General features: G+C 43.1%; 1 protein-coding gene across 9 annotated transcripts in view; it reads right to left on the bottom strand.

Annotated features, from left to right (window-relative positions):
* Positions 1–13,516: 13,516 nt before the first annotated feature.
* The window catches only part of NHSL1 (NHS like 1), a 184,107-nt gene continuing 180,779 nt past the window's right edge, over positions 13,517–16,844 (bottom strand). For 8 of the 9 annotated variants that reach the window (XM_087776214.1, XM_087776215.1, XM_087776216.1 and 5 more), the window contains one exon: positions 13,517–16,278. In XM_087776214.1, the coding sequence (XP_087632340.1) occupies positions 15,555–16,278 (724 nt within the window). In that variant the 3' untranslated portion in view covers positions 13,517–15,554. The remainder of the gene's footprint in view (positions 16,279–16,844) is intronic. The other variant, XM_087776221.1, reaches the window with a different exon arrangement.

Below are 16,844 nucleotides of genomic sequence, written 5' to 3'. Positions count from 1 at the left end.
GAATGTAATATGATTATGTTGCATGGGATCTCAGAGTCTTTTCTTCTCCTCCTCCTGGCTTTTCCACCCTGTTATGGCCTCTCTGTGAAAGCTGTATGAAATTAGATAATTTCAAAAATATAAAGTTTCTTTCAGTTTCATGGAAATTCAAGTTTCAAGGAAAGTGACCATAATAGTGACCTCGCTAAGGGAAACACTGTCGTATTAGGTCATCTCTTCTAAGACACTAAGAAAATCCACATAGAAGAAAGGCTTCATAAATACAGTGAGCATGTTATTGCAGCATGCACTGTCCGATGCAGCAGAGAATCTAACAAGATGTGAAGGTACAGAAAAACAGCTGTTCGTATTTTGTTGCCCACAGAACTATGGCAGAACAATGAAGTTATATTAGATTTATTTGCGGTATTACTGCCCTCTGTACAGAATTAAAGGAGCAAATGCAGCCTTTGAACAAGACACCAAGATAGATGCTTTCTTGAGCTCCATGCTTTTTAGCTCATCTGCTGGAGTTTCTATGTGCCATTGAGCTGTTTTTACTTACCTGGTCTTCTGAAGGGATGAAAATATAGACGGTGAGCCTGGTGCACATCAGCTCTGCATCCACCTTTGCAGGCCCCCGCTAAGACCACTCAAACACCAGAGTGGTGGAATTCATCTGTTGGAACTGGATATCTTGGCTGAAGACCGAGCAGAAATGAGTGTGTCTGCCAGGTGTGGACTAGTTTGTGCGGTGCTGCCAAATGGTTTGTGTCCCTATAATCCGAAGGGAATCTCCAGAATAATAAAGTTAGTAAACTAGTACCAACTTTCCTGCATTAGGGAACTGAGTTTTCATTTTCACCAACTAAACCATGCACTGCCCAGAGCCAAAACCTGGTCTGAATTAGCCTGTAATACAGCAAAAGTCATATTACCCTCTTACCATAGGCATTCACTGGAGTAATTCTTATGCAAAACCCCCACATTTTTCTTTTTTTTTTCTCTTACAAAGGCCACAATTTATGTAGATTATATCCCATCAGACTACATATTACTTTCTATAATCACACATTTTCCCTACTTGGTTGTGTGAGTCAGCACAGGCAGTATGCAGGAACAACCACAAAACCACAGATGAAATGCAAAGAGTAAATTTATTTTTGTTACCTCACCAACTGAGGGATCCCTGAAGCAGCACCAGCTCAGAGGCATGCAAGTGGGGAAGCAGGCAGAGCTCGGTCCATGCTAGAGGATTGTTGAACCAACTGGTTTTGCCATGCAATTAGTACGATACATGTGTTTTTCCACACCCCAGCTGCAGGTCACTTGAGCGTGTTTGTAATCCTCCTCGCCAACCTTCCGTTACTATCCCACATTCCACCCCCTCGCTCAAGGGACCACTTCCACTGGGGCTGGCAAAGCTGGAGGTGCCCATTGCGGGGTGTAGGGCAGGGTAATGTACAGAGGCATGTAATACACACACACAGAAAAAGGAATAAACATATCCCTACAGTAATGCTTTGAATCAGGTGTCCCACCCAGCCTGTCAGGGCATGAAACCACTCAGCCAGCCAGGCACCACCAGTAGATTGTTTCATGTGAGGCATTAAGTCCTGGGGATGTTGAATGTCGTCCTCTACGCTGGCTGGTTCATCAGTTATGCTGAAGCAACACATGCCTTGAAAATCGGAGCAGTGTTTATGGTGTCGAAGAAGGAGATTGTCCACCGCCAATTGATTTTGTAATGTTCCTTGGCGTACAGCCACTACCTACTCGGAAAAAATAATAATAATAAGGAACATTAATATCAAAAGCACTTAGCATAGTATAAGCCCGTAATACAGCTACTGGGGTTGGAGCACCAGTGAAGCACACCATTGTCAAAAGATCTGCAGCTGTTAATCCTCCCTCAATACAAAAGGCAGATGAGGTAGTTACAGCAGAGGCCAACCAAATCCAAGTATTTACATGTTGATCTCGTGGAGATGTATCCAGGGTGTGTGCTTGTAGTACAAGACTGCAAAGCACGACAAGCCAACCTGCGGTAAGGGAGGAAAACAGGAGTGTCATCTCCTTCCAGTAATACATACGCCGTCGCTCCAGCTCCTTCAGCTAATATTACTCCGCGTTTGATAACCTGATGTAGGGTAATTGCCCACACAGATTGAAGAGCTACGGCTTGCGCTTTTTCAGATTGAACTTCAATTCGATGTTGGGTTCGTGACACCAATAACACTGTTCCAATGCTATCATCTCCTCTAGATAAGGCACAGGTATTCGTTGAAGATACCTGAAATAAAAGAACTTGAGAATCTAATATCAACAGAGGATGTAAATAAGAGGAGAAGTTGGGGTACAGAACCATATGGCATTCTCAGGGGTTATTATATGAATCTTCATGTCTAGAGTAATAGGTCGCGGTCCCACCACACAATCCATTAGTGTAAACAATTCCATTTCCCCTGTAGTTAATATTTTGGGAGATATACCATCTGGAAGAATTTCAGTCCTCGCAATGTTTTGTACTGGAGGTGTTGTAATACAATGATAGGGTGTTTGATTATGAATATTCCAGCCGTTTAACAAAAAAACTGCTTTAGTAAGAGGTGAACTCCAATGTTGTAAGTTTTAGTACTGGTTAGCTTCTTTAATTGCTCCTTCAACATCCCATTCATTCATTCTTTCAATCAAGCCATTAGCTTGGGGATGGTAGGCAATGTGGAATATCTAATCTATCTCTAGCCCTTGAGCTGTCTTGGACATTATGTCCACTAAAGTGTGTTCCTTGGTCACTTTGTATTTGGTGAGGAGGTCCGTATTGATGAATGAGTTGTTCTAATGCTTCAATGATGCTATGTTGATTAGCATATTCAGTAGGTTCAGCAAAAAACAGTCCTGACACCGTATCCACAGCAGTGAATACATATTGCCACCCCCTCAACGGGGGCAGGGGGCCCATGTAATCGATCTGCCAGGTATTCAAGGCCCACTGACCCCATTTCATCTTTTCCTATGGCCTATATAATGCCCTTAAATGTAGCTGCGTACAAATAGTACAATTATGTGCACCTGCTTTATAAATACGTAATGGCAGAGGCGTTTGATTGTGAGCAATGTCCCATGCGCGTGTAGTATGAGCTGATTGGTGTCCACAAGCTGTATGCGCACTTACAGCTCGAGCATGTACTTCGGCAGAGGTTGTATCATCTACTTCCCTCTTATTTTGTGACTCAAGCAAATCATCTTTTTGATGAGCTGAGACATACCTTACTTTTAAAGGATACCTTCGTACATATTGCCAAATTTGTTGCCATATATCTGCCCCCCATATAGGATATTTTTGTATGTGCCAATCCTCTTGGGCCCAGGGCGGTAACCACATTGTGAGGCTTTTGTATACAACCCAACTGTCAGTGTGTAAGTAAGTAATGTGCCTTCCCTTCCAGGATGGCAAGAGATGCTGCAATCGATTCAGGCCAGTGACTAGATGCCTGTACACCTATTTGCTGTAATATAATTCCTGGAACCGGAGCATATGCAACTGCTCTCCATTGCCTTTGCGCGGTTGCTGTGTGTTGCACTTCCGTCAGTAAACCAGGCATCTTTTTTGTGCTCTTCTATTAACTCATCGTAAGAGGGAGCTTCCTCCCCAGGAGATGTAGGGATATCTCCAAGGGGATGAGTTTCCCCTAGTGTGGGCATATGATTAAATGATACAGTTCCTAGAAGAGTTGTGTCTGGAGTGGTTACATGTGGTTTTCCCAGTGGAAATCATTGCTGTAAATAATGTTTCCATTTCCAATGTGTGGCTGCCTCAGCTAATGCTGCATGGGCCCTAACGATATCATCAGTAACTCACCCACGAATAGGTACGGGGATGTGTACAGTCACGCTATCTTGGCCTGTCATTCTTTCAGTTTCTTGTAGTGCCCAAACTGCAGCTAATATTTGTTTTTCCATCGGGGTCTAATGTACAGCGGAGCCTTGTAATGCCTTGGACCAAAATCCTACAGGTTCTTTCTGATTTTTCAGCCCAGTCATCTGCCACAATCCCCACGAGACTATATCATCTAGAATTGTTCTAATTCAAAAGAATATCCTCGCCTAGGAGTGTATAATTGAGCATGCTCAATCAAAGCATTTTTGCAGGCATCAAAGGCTTCTTCTTGTTGCCTAGTCCATTGCCAAACAACCTTCTTTCTAGTCAACGTCTGCAGGGGGTGCATTAATGCCGCCAGATGTGGGATAAAAGTTCTCCGGTACCCTGAAAGTCCCAAGAAGGCCTGTAGCTGTTTTACTGTGGTTGGTACAGGAAATGGCTGGACTGGTTGCTGTACATTATTTAGTATTTCTCTAATCTGTCCATGCCAAACTAGTCCCCCAAATTGTACAGTAGTACTAGGCCCCTGTATTTTCTTTGGATTAATTGCCCAGCCTCTGTCCTGTAAATGCGCTTTCAACGATTCGGTAGCTACTACAGTTTCTTGTTGTGACTCTGCCATAATCAATAGATCATCAATATAATGGCAAACAGTATGGGTACCTGGCCATAGTGCTACATCAGCTGCTGTCATTTGGTGGCAAATGGAGGGACTGTGTTTGTATCCCTGAGGCGATACTTGGAAAGTATAGTGCTTTTCTTGCCGGGTAAAGGCAAACTGGTTTTGGCTTTCTGAAGCAACGGCTATCAAAGAGAAAGCATTAGCAAGATCTATGACCACCTTCCAGGGTTGTAAATTTTTCCTAATTTTTTCTATAAGAGTAACCATGTCTGGTACTGTAACTGCAAGTGGAGGGTGTGTGTGACTTTATTCAATTCTGTAATCTACAGTCATTCTCCAAGTGCCATCTGGTTTTCGAGCAGGCCAAATAGGATTATTAAAAGCAGTCATGGTTTCCTTAACGATTCCCACTTGTTGAAGTGCCTGGATGGTTTGAGTAATTTCCTCCTCCCCCCCTGGAATACAATACTGTTTTACAGTTACCACCTTGGCAGGCACGGGCAGCACAACAGGATCCCACTTCGGGAATCCATGCAAGACAGTTAGAGATCAAATAGCGAATCCTGCTTGCCAAGTCTCGAAGCAGAAGTGACCATTTAAAGTTTGAACTGTTCATCCTGTCAACACATCAATGCCCAAAATATATTCTTTAATTGTGGCAATTAACACCATCGTGGTAAATGGAGTGGCATTTCCTATTATTAAGGTAACCTTAGGTTGGAGGGCAGGGGTTGGATTTCCCCCTAACCCACAGATCTGTGATGTGGCTTCTTTATTGTTAATATTACTATATAACACAGTAACTTCAGCTCCAGTATCCACCAGAGCTAACACATGTACAATCCCCCCAGACCGCCACTTTAAAGTGAAAGGAACACAGGGGCACCGGTCCCCCTCACAGGCAGAGGCTACAGTGGCGGCAATTTTGGGGGACCTACCAAACCTTCATTTCTGCTGTTTTGGCATTTGCCAGGTAGTGCCTTGCCTTGAAGTGGCAGGCGGGGTGGAGGGTGGGTGCAGAGCTTGTGGCGGGGCCAGGGGCAGTCAGCTTTTTTGTGTAGGCTCTAACTTTTGCTGTCGGTGAAACATTTCTGATGTTGTGATCCCATTTATTTCTGATTGTGGGACACCGGCTTGTAAAAAATCATTCCATATTTGTTTCCTTGTCACCTGTGATATAACTCTTTCAGTTTTGCCAGCTTTCCTTTATCCACCACCCGCACAGATAGTCCCAAAGTTACAGCCCCAATTTCCCTCGAGGTATTTGCTAGGGTGCCTACGTTACCAGTAGCATTTGTGTCTGCTGGTATAATCAAGGGTTTTAGTGAGGCAGGCGCTCCTCTCAAAAGCTGCATTTTGATAGTTTTTGTTACTGCTACCCTGTCTGGATTGGATCCCATAATCAATGCGTGAACCATCCCCATCTGCCGCACGAAACGAATACCCTCCTCCATTGTACACCAATTTCCGAGGCACAACACTAATTCGACAGGTTCAGCATATGCTGTTAAAACTGCTGCACACAAGCACTGATGTGGCATAGGTGCAATACTATCTTGCCCATCAGGATCTCTGCTATTTGGCAACTGAGCGTATCCTCATTGTATCTGATCATCACTGGCTATAGGGCTTAATAAATCTTTTTCACCCATTAATAAACGGATAGATGCAGCTCCACTATCCCAAGCTCATAAAATCCATGCTAGTATGCCTTCCCCACTCTTTTGCTGATAGACCTCTAAAAATTCCCTTAATTCTTTTGGGGTGTAAGTATGTATGACCTGCTCCCCCCCATCCGCTTGTTTCTGCTGACCCTTCATTTTTATGGGGGGTCGTGCTTCTACCATCTCCTTGCCTTCTAAGACCCACTCAAACTCAACCTTGGAGTTCGAGGATTCGCTCCAAGTATTTCCATCCCATTCCTCGGGATCCCACGAAGCTTTTGTGGTGAGAGCACAAACTTGGGAAACCAAAACCTTACTTTTTCCATATCTGTCCCTTCATTTATTAGCAATATGCGCTACCAACTGCTCTACAGTACCTTGCAGCTAACGGCACCGCTCTGCTTGAGTAGTAATCGCTTCTTGTGCAATCACCTTTGCATCTTGTAAAGTCCTGACTTCCCTTTCCAGCTCTCTCATTTTACTCCGTAATGCTACAACTTCACGATCAAGAGCTCTAAGACCAGTAACTAACAACCATCCCGATCTCCCTCCTAACTGGTGAGAAGACTCCGACGCCACTTTCCATGGTAACCCGCACATAGCTGTTTCAATTGTCTGGGGGGTAACAACCACCTCGTCATCTATTTCGGGCCATGCTTCTGGCGGAGCCCACGTAGTCAGGAAAGCGGCCATGGGGGTCCAGCCCTCAGTACTGGGCCATCCTGGAATATGGAGAGTCACCGTCGTGGCCTCCCCAGTCCCTGGCTTTTTTGCCGGCCAGGGCATGGGTGTTCCGGGATCCTGCAGACTATGCCAAAAAGTGTGAGTCAGCACAGGCAGTATGCAGGAACAACCACAAAATCATGGAAGAAATGCAAAGACTAAATTTATTTTTGTTACCTCACCAACCGGCGGATCCCCGAAGCAGCACCTGGGCAGAGGCACACAAGCAGGGACGCCGGGACCGCGGAGCTCGGTGCATGCTAGAGGATCGCCAAACCTGCTGTTTGCGCCCGTTTCTCAGGGATTCGCGCAGGCGTAGTTTACTACTGTGCTTTGATCTTTCCCAAAGAGGGGCAGGAATCTCAAGCACGTTCGATGGGATGCCTCTATGTCTATCACAGGCCTATGTTACCTAAACACAGATGTTCTACTTGTCAAGCACAGAAGACTAAACAATTAGTATGATACATGTGTTTTTCTACACCCCAGCTGCAGGTCACTTGAGTGTGTTTATAATCCTCCTTGCCAGCCAAACTTCCCTTACTATCTCACATTGGTTGTTCATATATCACAATAAAAACATTTTGCCAACAGGAGGTAGGGAGGAGTGGGAATAAACTTGAGTGCTTTGCAAACATGAAGGAAACAAACTGAATTCCAGATTCCAGTACCTTCTCAGAGTTATAGGCTGCCGAAAAGTGCAATTGAAGACTACCAGGAAAAACGTAGATATTTTCTGTTGTTTTCAGTGTTCCCAATTAGGCCCTATTTGATGGAATTCTGCTTTTCCAGGTAGCATCTCTCAGGACATATAGTTCTTGAGAAATGCAAATCAAGATATGCAGCCATTTATCTTACCAGTTTGTTCATTAAAAAGATGTTTAATACAGGCTGTCTTTTGTTCCAGGGCCACCTCCCTTCACAGATATTTAGGAAACCCAAACATTTGCAGGTGAAGAGAGCACAGTAGAACAGACTGTAAGCAAGAGCCTTGCAAGGTGTAGGCTAACAGGCTACAGGAGAGGCTCCCAGCCTGGGCACAAACCACAACTTGTTGATGGGCACTGACGGCAGAGACCCCTCCCACCATGCTTGGAAGTACCTGTCCATACTGTTATTGCTAAAGTGGTGTCACTGCTGCCTGTTTGCAGTCGTTCCATGGGTGTGAAGACAAGGTGGGGTGGCTAAGGAGACAGAGCTGAGCTTCTAGTTTGAGAGAGCTGGGCATGAAATGGGATGGTGACCTCCAAGAACTTGGAGGTCAGGGTCTGTCTCTAGAGTTCTGGTGGAGGAGTGTGACAAGAAGGCATGTAGGATCGTGATTAAAGAGAGGGGAAAGGTAGTGGAGTCAAAGGGTTGGCCAAGCCTGTTAGAAGAGGTGAGAGAAATGTAACTGCAGGAAACTCCTCTGAATCCACAGCCTAGCAAATGAAAAGGTTCCAGCTGTTGGTAATAACTGAAGAGCCAACAAGGCTGGAGGCCCCCGTGCTGTCGTGCACGCGTGTGGACTGGCACAGAAGCAGGAGTTGCTGCCACTGATGGCATTTTCCCAGACAGATGAACTTTGGGAGCCTACGGTCTACAGACCAGGGCATAAAGGACAATCAAGCTTAGAGTCCCTTCATATTTAATATTCCTGGCACGCCTTTAGAAGATATACCAGTATCACAAAGAAGTCCTGATGCTAGCAAGATGTTTGAAGCAGGATGAAGAAATACCTGTTGAAAGAATACTGCTGACTAAGGCAGTCTACGTAAATTAATAGATGACATGACATGTGGCTCATCCAAAGAAGGAAAAGTCTGACAAACAAGAGTAACAATCGGAATGACTTTTGAGAAAGACAATTTCAGTTTATTGTCAAGGTACTTTTTTCCCTCCTTTCTCAGCAAGCATTTTAGATAACTTCTAACATGGACTAAGTTTCTCTTCTAGGATGATGCTGCAATTTCCCAGACACTGGTGATCCTTTGAGACAGACCATGTTTGTGGCACAGAAAGTAATTTTTCAGTTTCTTTGTTCCCAAAATCCAGACTGGCTCTACAGAGGTTGTCATCTCATACAAGAAACTTATCCCACAAATGAGATGGCCGATTTGTTGCATAGTCAGTCCTGGGCTTCAGAGCTGCGCTTCAGAAACAGCTTCTATTTTACACAAGCTTGCTTGCCTAGGGTTGCGCTTAAGAGTCTAGAAACAAAGTAGTGCTGGTGATTGTTTCATCTCAGAGAAATAACGTATCAAGCAACTGCTTTTCATGACCCCAGTATTCACTTCTGACAAGTTTTGGAAAAAGCGGCATTGGTAAATGGAGAAAAATGGTCTTATGAATGTTCCATGTTGGAATAAATAAAGGGCTACTCTCTTGAGTATTACATTGAGGTACGCTTTTTTCCCTGTATATCACATCACAGAGACCTTTCTGTACAATTTCAGTTTGGTTCCTCCTGGATTACAGACTTTTGCCCTAAAAGATCAAGCGTGCTGTGTATGCAATAAGCCCCTCTCCTGTGGGATCGCCAGTGGTTTGGTACTGCACGGCGTGTCCGTGGCTTGCAAGTGGATCTAAGCTACCCCAGAGCCACACTTTGACTTCGGTGCAACTGCACAGCCTCCGCCGCCAGCCGCACGCTCCCTGGTGCGCACGTGTTTGTTGTCTTAGGATCTCCTTTCTGAAATGTACTTTTGCTTTGTATTAGGACTCTATAAAGAGGTAAATATAATAAAATCATTATCACTCCCTAGTTTGCAACTGCTGTACTGACTATATAAATCTAGGCCTTGCTTTTTTTTCATCCCTTTGACTACACTGCAGCTTCTACTTGGCACAGTACTTTACGACAACCACCCTTTTTCAGGCAGCGCAGTACAACAGCCCGATTAAGGAGAGAAGGATGGGACCGGCTTTCAGACTCCACTAGGGCAGCTTCTCAGCTGGCGGTGCTGCACTGAGCACCGAATGCTCTTGGCACTGTAACGCTCTTTCACTGCTTTTAAACCGGCCTAGAAATCAGTTTACCTTTTCCAAATGAAATCACTAGCTATGTTTCTAACACTCTTTTCACACTGGGTTGCAGAAAAATGGACACAGAAATTCCTGCCTTCGGGAACTAACAATGTATATTTGTCAGACTTTTAAAGAAGACATTACTTTACTACCGAGACGTACAAGAAGAACATGGGAGTCAAGCACTTCTTAAATACTGCCACTGTGGAAGCATTCTTATTCAGATGACAGATAGGCATTTTGTTTCCTGTATTTCTTGTTTGTTACCAGCTTTTATTTAATTGGTTTTGTTTTTGTAATTTATATATATTTTTTTCCCACGAATTAGTTTCTACCACCTAAACACAGAACTTATGTTTTTACTATTCTTTTCAAGAGGTAGTGAATATGCAGAAACTTTTTTATTTTTTTTGTTCCTTCAGCAGCTAGAATTTCTGGTTTTATACTGAAGGCTGGTGCAGAAATAGAGCAGTATACTGCAGACAGAGGCAAGCCATGTACATTGGGATTGGCCTTTCTCTCTTCTGTATATACCCCCCACGCATGCACACACACATTTGGATTCACTATTAACAGACGATTTCCTACTAAAAATCAATGACATTTTGCATTAGCATTGTTGGGAGAAGAACTGATTGGCCCTTAAAAGGTTGGTTGTGCATTATGTGAAAGAACCTAACTGGAAAGAGCCAAATTTGCAACATAAAACGTATTCATTCTGCTGGGGAAGCACTCTCAAGGCTTCTACCCAGTCTTTCAGAACAATATATGACACAGCATTTCTTTATCAAACATCTCTGTATTTTACTCTGTTGAGTGTTTATTAATTCACACCAGTATGGCCACAGTCATGATCCAGTACTGAATACCCGCAAGATTTTAACGCTGCGCTCTGATTTAAAGTTGATAACACCTCTTTAGAACCAAGAAAATCATCAATTCTATGTCAGAAGACTTTTCTAGTCTTAACTTCTGACAGTTATTCAGAAAATAAAGTATAAGGAGGGAACTCAGAAAGCTAGTATAATGTACTTTGTATATTATATAGCTAATGTAGTTTGCAGCTTTGTGTTCTCTTTTGTGAGTACTGACATTATTTTAAATAAAACAGACAAAATGATTCCTCATTGCCACTGTACATTTTTTTTAACACTTTGTTTTACTTTTGAAGTCAATCCTTTTAATCTTCTCTTGTAGAAGCAAACAATGCATCATTTTGAACCACTTAAATGTACTATAGCAACAGCTTTGTTGGAGCAGTGACTGCTGCTACAAATGGCTTTTCCAGAACGTTGTGGGATCCGAATAATACCTGACAAGATATATTTGCTGGCAATATTATGAAGACATTTATCCCTGTGCTGCATGCACAAGTGGCCTGAAGGTTTAGCAAGTTACCCGAACACAGGTGTCTGGAGAACTGTAGCCAGTCCATAGGAATCACTGGACGCAGAGTCGTTGGTAGAAATTAGGCAGGATCAATCTGGGCTTTAATCTGCCTGATCCCATATTCTTTCCACATTTCAGGCATGGCTTTTCTGCACAGAGCCCTTCCAAGAGTTGTGCTCGAGCCTGTAGCCGCCTGCCCAGCGTTGCCTGAGGTCTAGAGCATTCCTTACTTCAGCCTATTACTGCTTCCCTAGGCTCACAGAATTTTGCTCTTTTTCCTCTTCTAAAACATTTTTTTTCATGTTTGACTGACTTTGGCCTTCTATACCGTTTGAACTGTGAAGAAGCACATAGGCTAAAATTTCCCTTTGCCCTTGCCGTGACTATCCCATTGTTCCTTTGCCTTTTTCTCTCTTCCGTACTTGCTGAAGCTTCTTTACCTTCAAGAATCTGCGTTAGCCTGCCCACCTCATACCTTACTGTCATCCTATGCATTCACTGTACTTCTCTTCTTCTCAGTAATCTCCCTGCTTCACCTTTTCTGCCATTATTCTGTGCCTTTTTTCAGGCCGAGCCTTACACATGAACCGGCGTCCAGTCCTGACTCCTCAAAACTCCCGTCTTTATCAAATCCACTTCTTTCCCAATTCTTTTAACTGATTTCCAGTAACCTTCCAAACCTCCTCTCACCAAGCTACTGCTCCTTGCATAACCATCCTTCGTTTAAATTAAGATAATAAATTCTCCTCTCTCCAGCATATAAACAGTGAAGGCTTGTAAATGCCACAGAGCCTTATGAGTGCATTAACGTAATAACTGAAGGACTCTAATTCTAAGGGGGACTGGGGCTGCCTACATCTGACAGCAGTAAGAAGGAACTTTGAACATAAATGAAGGAAGCACAGAATGAGTTAATACACAGCAAAATTTAGGAAAAGATTGAAGCTGCAAACCATTCCCAATAAAAGGAAAACCAGAAATTAATCTCCTATCTAGCTTCAATCATGATTCTTGTTTTAGAGACAAATTGTAAGCCAACTGTAAACTCTGAACAAGCCCTGTAACAGTGTGATTCATTAAGCATCAGGATGACAACAGTCTCCTTTTTCTCTTTAGCGTGGCCAAAGTTTGTGTATTTTTCCTCCTCGCGTACTGCTCTGGATGTCTTTAGCAGAGGTTTGCTAAACTTAATCTACGCTTGCTGACCAATAAAGCCACAATTGCAAAACCTCCCTATGGAGGAAGCTTATAATGGAAAAACCTAAGTTTGAAGTCAGATGTGTGACAGACAATTAAGCATGTTTTGCTTAGCATAATTACATACACACCAAAGTTGCTGCCAGCACAGAAAAAAACACAGCCTAAAGCTGTTGTGCTCTTAAGGTTTTGTAGCAGCAGCTTGGGCCAAGGACTGTATTGCTGAGAAAACTGAGCTACCAACCAGTTCTATGTGCTGCTACAGAGGACGACGGCAGCGGGGAGGTGACATGGTGACATCTCCAGAAGAAAGTTACATCAGTTGCCTAAATAAATATCATTGTAAGCACTTTAAAACATATTTCAGCACAGTTAATGTATTTCACCACATCTTATACTGTGTAAAATGTAGTCATGTAGCAACATCAGCAGGGCTACATAAACACTGCCTTCTGCACACTAGCCAAAACCTGAGCCTCAACCCAAACTCACGTTACACCAGATGTGGGTTTTAGATGAGCATCAAGGCTACCTGTGGCCAGAGAAGAAATTCAGCCCATGCTACCTTGAAATTGAATCTCACCTACCTCCATTGATAAGATAAGCCGGGACTTTCCAAAGAGTTCCCCATATAGCTTATAAAAATGACTGGCAGCATCAGCTGGCCAGCACCAGGGAAACAAGCTCCCTCCTACGGGCACTTCGTGCAAAACGCTGCAATACCGCAGAAGTTGCAGACACCAGAACTGTAACTTTCTCCAATGCTGCAATTTTTCACTTAGATGATTTCCCCATTTGTAAACGATAAAACAAAACCTGAGCATTTTCCTGTCAGGATGGTGGCATGAGGACTAGTTAGCTTTTACACGTAGCTTTGAAAGGGACAGTACCTGCTGTGAAAAGGACACCGCGCTCTACGTTTCACGCGATCGGCTCTGGGAGGAACACCAAGGCAACACTCATGAGACATTTAGCAGCTGCAGAATGTTTTGCACTATCTCTTTGCATCAGTATGTAGTTCAGATCAATATGAATAGTATCTGAAACAATCTATCCAATTAGGTTTTCATTTAATTAAAAAAATCCAATGGTTCTTTAAATATATTTAGCAGACAAAAACAGTAAGAAGTTTGCTGTGCACCAGTTAATCCCCCCCTTGTTCCAGTGAGCACAGCTGGATTCACCTTCTCCATTTCACTTCTCACTCACTCTGCTTATAATCTGGTTCTCCAAGAATTTTAGTTTTCTGGGACAGGTTGCAACTAAGAGAGAAGTAGTAGAAACGCTCACAAATGGTACTGGGAAAAGCTTAGGATTATTTCTATTTTTTAGTCTCAGCACTGAGATGCCAAAATGGGACGGATATGTAAGTACGCTTTAGTTGTCTCTAAAGTGAATTAGTAAATTTTGCAATGAAAATTGGAGATTAGTAGCTGGATGCATGGTTTATGGCATTCAGTGGGTTGCCATATGCTGCGGGACACATCTTTTGAAGGAGATTTTAATCAACTCAAAAGACAATATGGCAACTGGCAGCCTTTTTCTTTATTGAAGCAAAGTCACAGCATTTTCATCACTATTCCCCTCTTGCAAAGGGAAGAGTTAAACAAAGGCCCCTGAAATTTACATTACTAACAAGTAAAGGATTGAAGAAAGAGATTACAAGCATATTTCTCTAAAATAAATAATCTACAAAGAGTGCTTCTTCTTCTTAAAAGCAATCTAAAAATGTATAAATTCTACGGTAGGGAGATCAAAAGATATTTCAACAACTTTCAATATTTACAAACAATACAAAAACTGCGCACGCCATCAAATGATGCAAAATTCTTCTTAAAAATTAAAAGCTTTGTTCCTACTAAGAACCAAAAACTCCAGCCAATATTTCAGTTTTAATTAATGGTCTTCTTTACAATTGGAAAACCGTTAAATGTTTTTATTATCTGTAAAATATACAATAAAAACGAACCTCACTAAATTATTAAGGTTAAAAAAGAAGAGAAATACTGCAGGCAAATCAAAAAGGAAAGTAACTGTAACTTATTCTTTGGTAACCAAAAGTTAGCAAGTATCTGTATTTCAAGTGATGAAAAGTAATAATCTTCCCGTTTTGACAAATGGAAGAAAGACTTCCGGCAAAACACAACTCCCAAGTTTCGATTTTGAAAGACAGGCTCCACCTACAGCTCTGTAGTGCAAGTTCCCAAAGTCAAATTTTGCTTTCTAATTCAGAAACATAACCCTTCCAAACTCTGGCAGTACACTGCTGAATTCCTCTCCCACTTTTCTGTTGTCTGCTCGCATCCTCCGCACACATCCAGTTGTCCCAGTTCTCTAAGGGAATACTCTAGTCAAGGAAGCAATTCACTTGGAAATGAGTGTTTCACCAAGCGCACGTGTGTGGCTGCATAGCAGCTAGTAGTGTGTTATAAAACTCGGCTCCCTTTTCCACGTTAACTACGTATTTCCTTTTCCCTTAGGAAAAAAAAAAAAAATAGTACCCTGGACCAATTCATAACCTGGTGACCTGGTTGCTTTAGCAGGACACGCTTCATCTTAGACTGGGGCATACCCCAATAATAAGCCATGCAACCCCAGCACAAACCCTACTACCTTCTCATAGGTGAACGTGCCTCATGGTGCCTCCTTCTGCTTAACGAATGCACTACGCTGCACCAATACAATGCTTTTGAAGCAAACGTCCAGCTTGTACCACAGAAGCCTTCCCATTCCTCGTTTTTAGGCTTATTCCTAAATTTTGCTTGCACAATTGCAGTCTCAAGAAAAAGAAAAACTTCACACCCCTACAGGCTCTGAGAAAACTCCCCCCCCACAAGAGGACTTCTAAGGCTTTACACAAAAAAATTCAACTGTTAACTTTCTGTGAGCCGCAGACCATTCATTCAAAGCAAGTCCTCCCCACCCCAACCCAACCATGCAGAACTATCATTGCTTTCGCATTTAAACACACACATGCAGTTCATGGAATAAATGCTCAGCAAAGTAAACTTGTCCTGGTCTGGGCTTTCTTCTGGAATCTAGTCCTCTGTCATTTTCTAGACTAATATCCAATGCCTTTTGTCACTGCCTTTTAACTTTCTTCAGCTGAAGGGCTTAGATACTTCCTTGAAGTACCTGGTTGAGTCATTAAGTCTAGATGGGTTGGATCCAACGTCTCCTTGCAGCCTGCCTCCTCAGCATATGGAAAGTCATTCATGTCCATTTCATCGCTGTTAAATGTATCAAGCTGCCTCTCTTGCTGCTCTTCCAAAGTCCTTCGGGCCCTGCCCTCTGACTGTTCCACCACTTCCCCATCTCCTTCACTAATGACGGTCATGGGGCTGCTCTGGATGCGGTTGCGGACATTGTACTTGCTGCTGGCAGCAGAGGGGGGTGTTCGTGACCGGCCATACCTAGTGCCAGAGAAGGACATGCTCCTTGGCATCAGGCCCTCACTCTTGGCCCACTCCTCCTGGGCTCGCTTGCTCTTGCTGGGCGAGCAGCTGGCAGGGCTGTCGGAAAGGTCAGGGGAGGCATCCGTCTTTGACCGGTGGAACCGCGGGTCCGTGTTCTTCAACATCTCTGCCGCAGACATGCGGGAACTGGTGTCACAGCGGCTCCCTTTCTTCAGCAGCAGAGCTTTGAAGTTGTCGTTGCTGGTGCTGCTCTTGCGAACGCTTCTCTGAATAGAGCCGGCTTGCTTGAGGGTAGTTAAGGTTGGGGAAGCACCAGTGGGAGTTACGGGGGGCGATGGAGAATGGTTGCGGGTACGGTCGTCTTCAGAGTCTTTACGGCCAAGGACTTTCCTTTTGGATCTGAGTTTGAAAAACAACAAAAAAAGAGGACCAAACAAAACATTAAGCTTTTTACCTCCCCTAATGAAACTCAGCTTAGAGCGATGACAATGAATTAAGCTAAAGCAGAGAGAGGGACAAGGGAGAAGTAATCTAAATCTAAAGCATAAGTAAGAACACCACCAAAACTGTAGAGGCATTAGTGCAGGTATTGGAGGTATAAGCTAAGTTTATTGTTCTTTTTCTGCAAATCTGGAACAATGAAACTACTAAAACCAGCAATACTGATGTCCAAAACACTTCAGTGAATTAAGTGAATCAGGTTTTCTGGAGTCAGTATTCAACTGCGAAGACTAATGCATTATAAAGATTATACTCAATGCTATTTGTCTGCTAGTTTGGGGATTTGATTAAAAATATGTCATCTAGAGTATGGTGGGTTATTTTGTTTTGTTTTGTGTTGGTTTACTATTTTATTTGATGCTCTCTGAAGAATCAGAAGTGTAGTTTAGTGCAGTTGCCTTTAGAAAAGGATATTGCAGTGCACTGCTGCTGAAGTTAAGATGGAGTAAAGTGAGCCACATGTA

Source organism: Nipponia nippon, unplaced genomic scaffold (genome assembly GCF_047370975.1).
Source record: "Nipponia nippon isolate SJK-2023a ecotype South Korea unplaced genomic scaffold, ASM4737097v1 scaffold_4, whole genome shotgun sequence".
In the NCBI taxonomy this organism is placed as follows: Eukaryota; Metazoa; Chordata; class Aves; order Pelecaniformes; family Threskiornithidae; genus Nipponia; species Nipponia nippon.
This window is presented reverse-complemented; position numbering and strand designations above follow the sequence as displayed.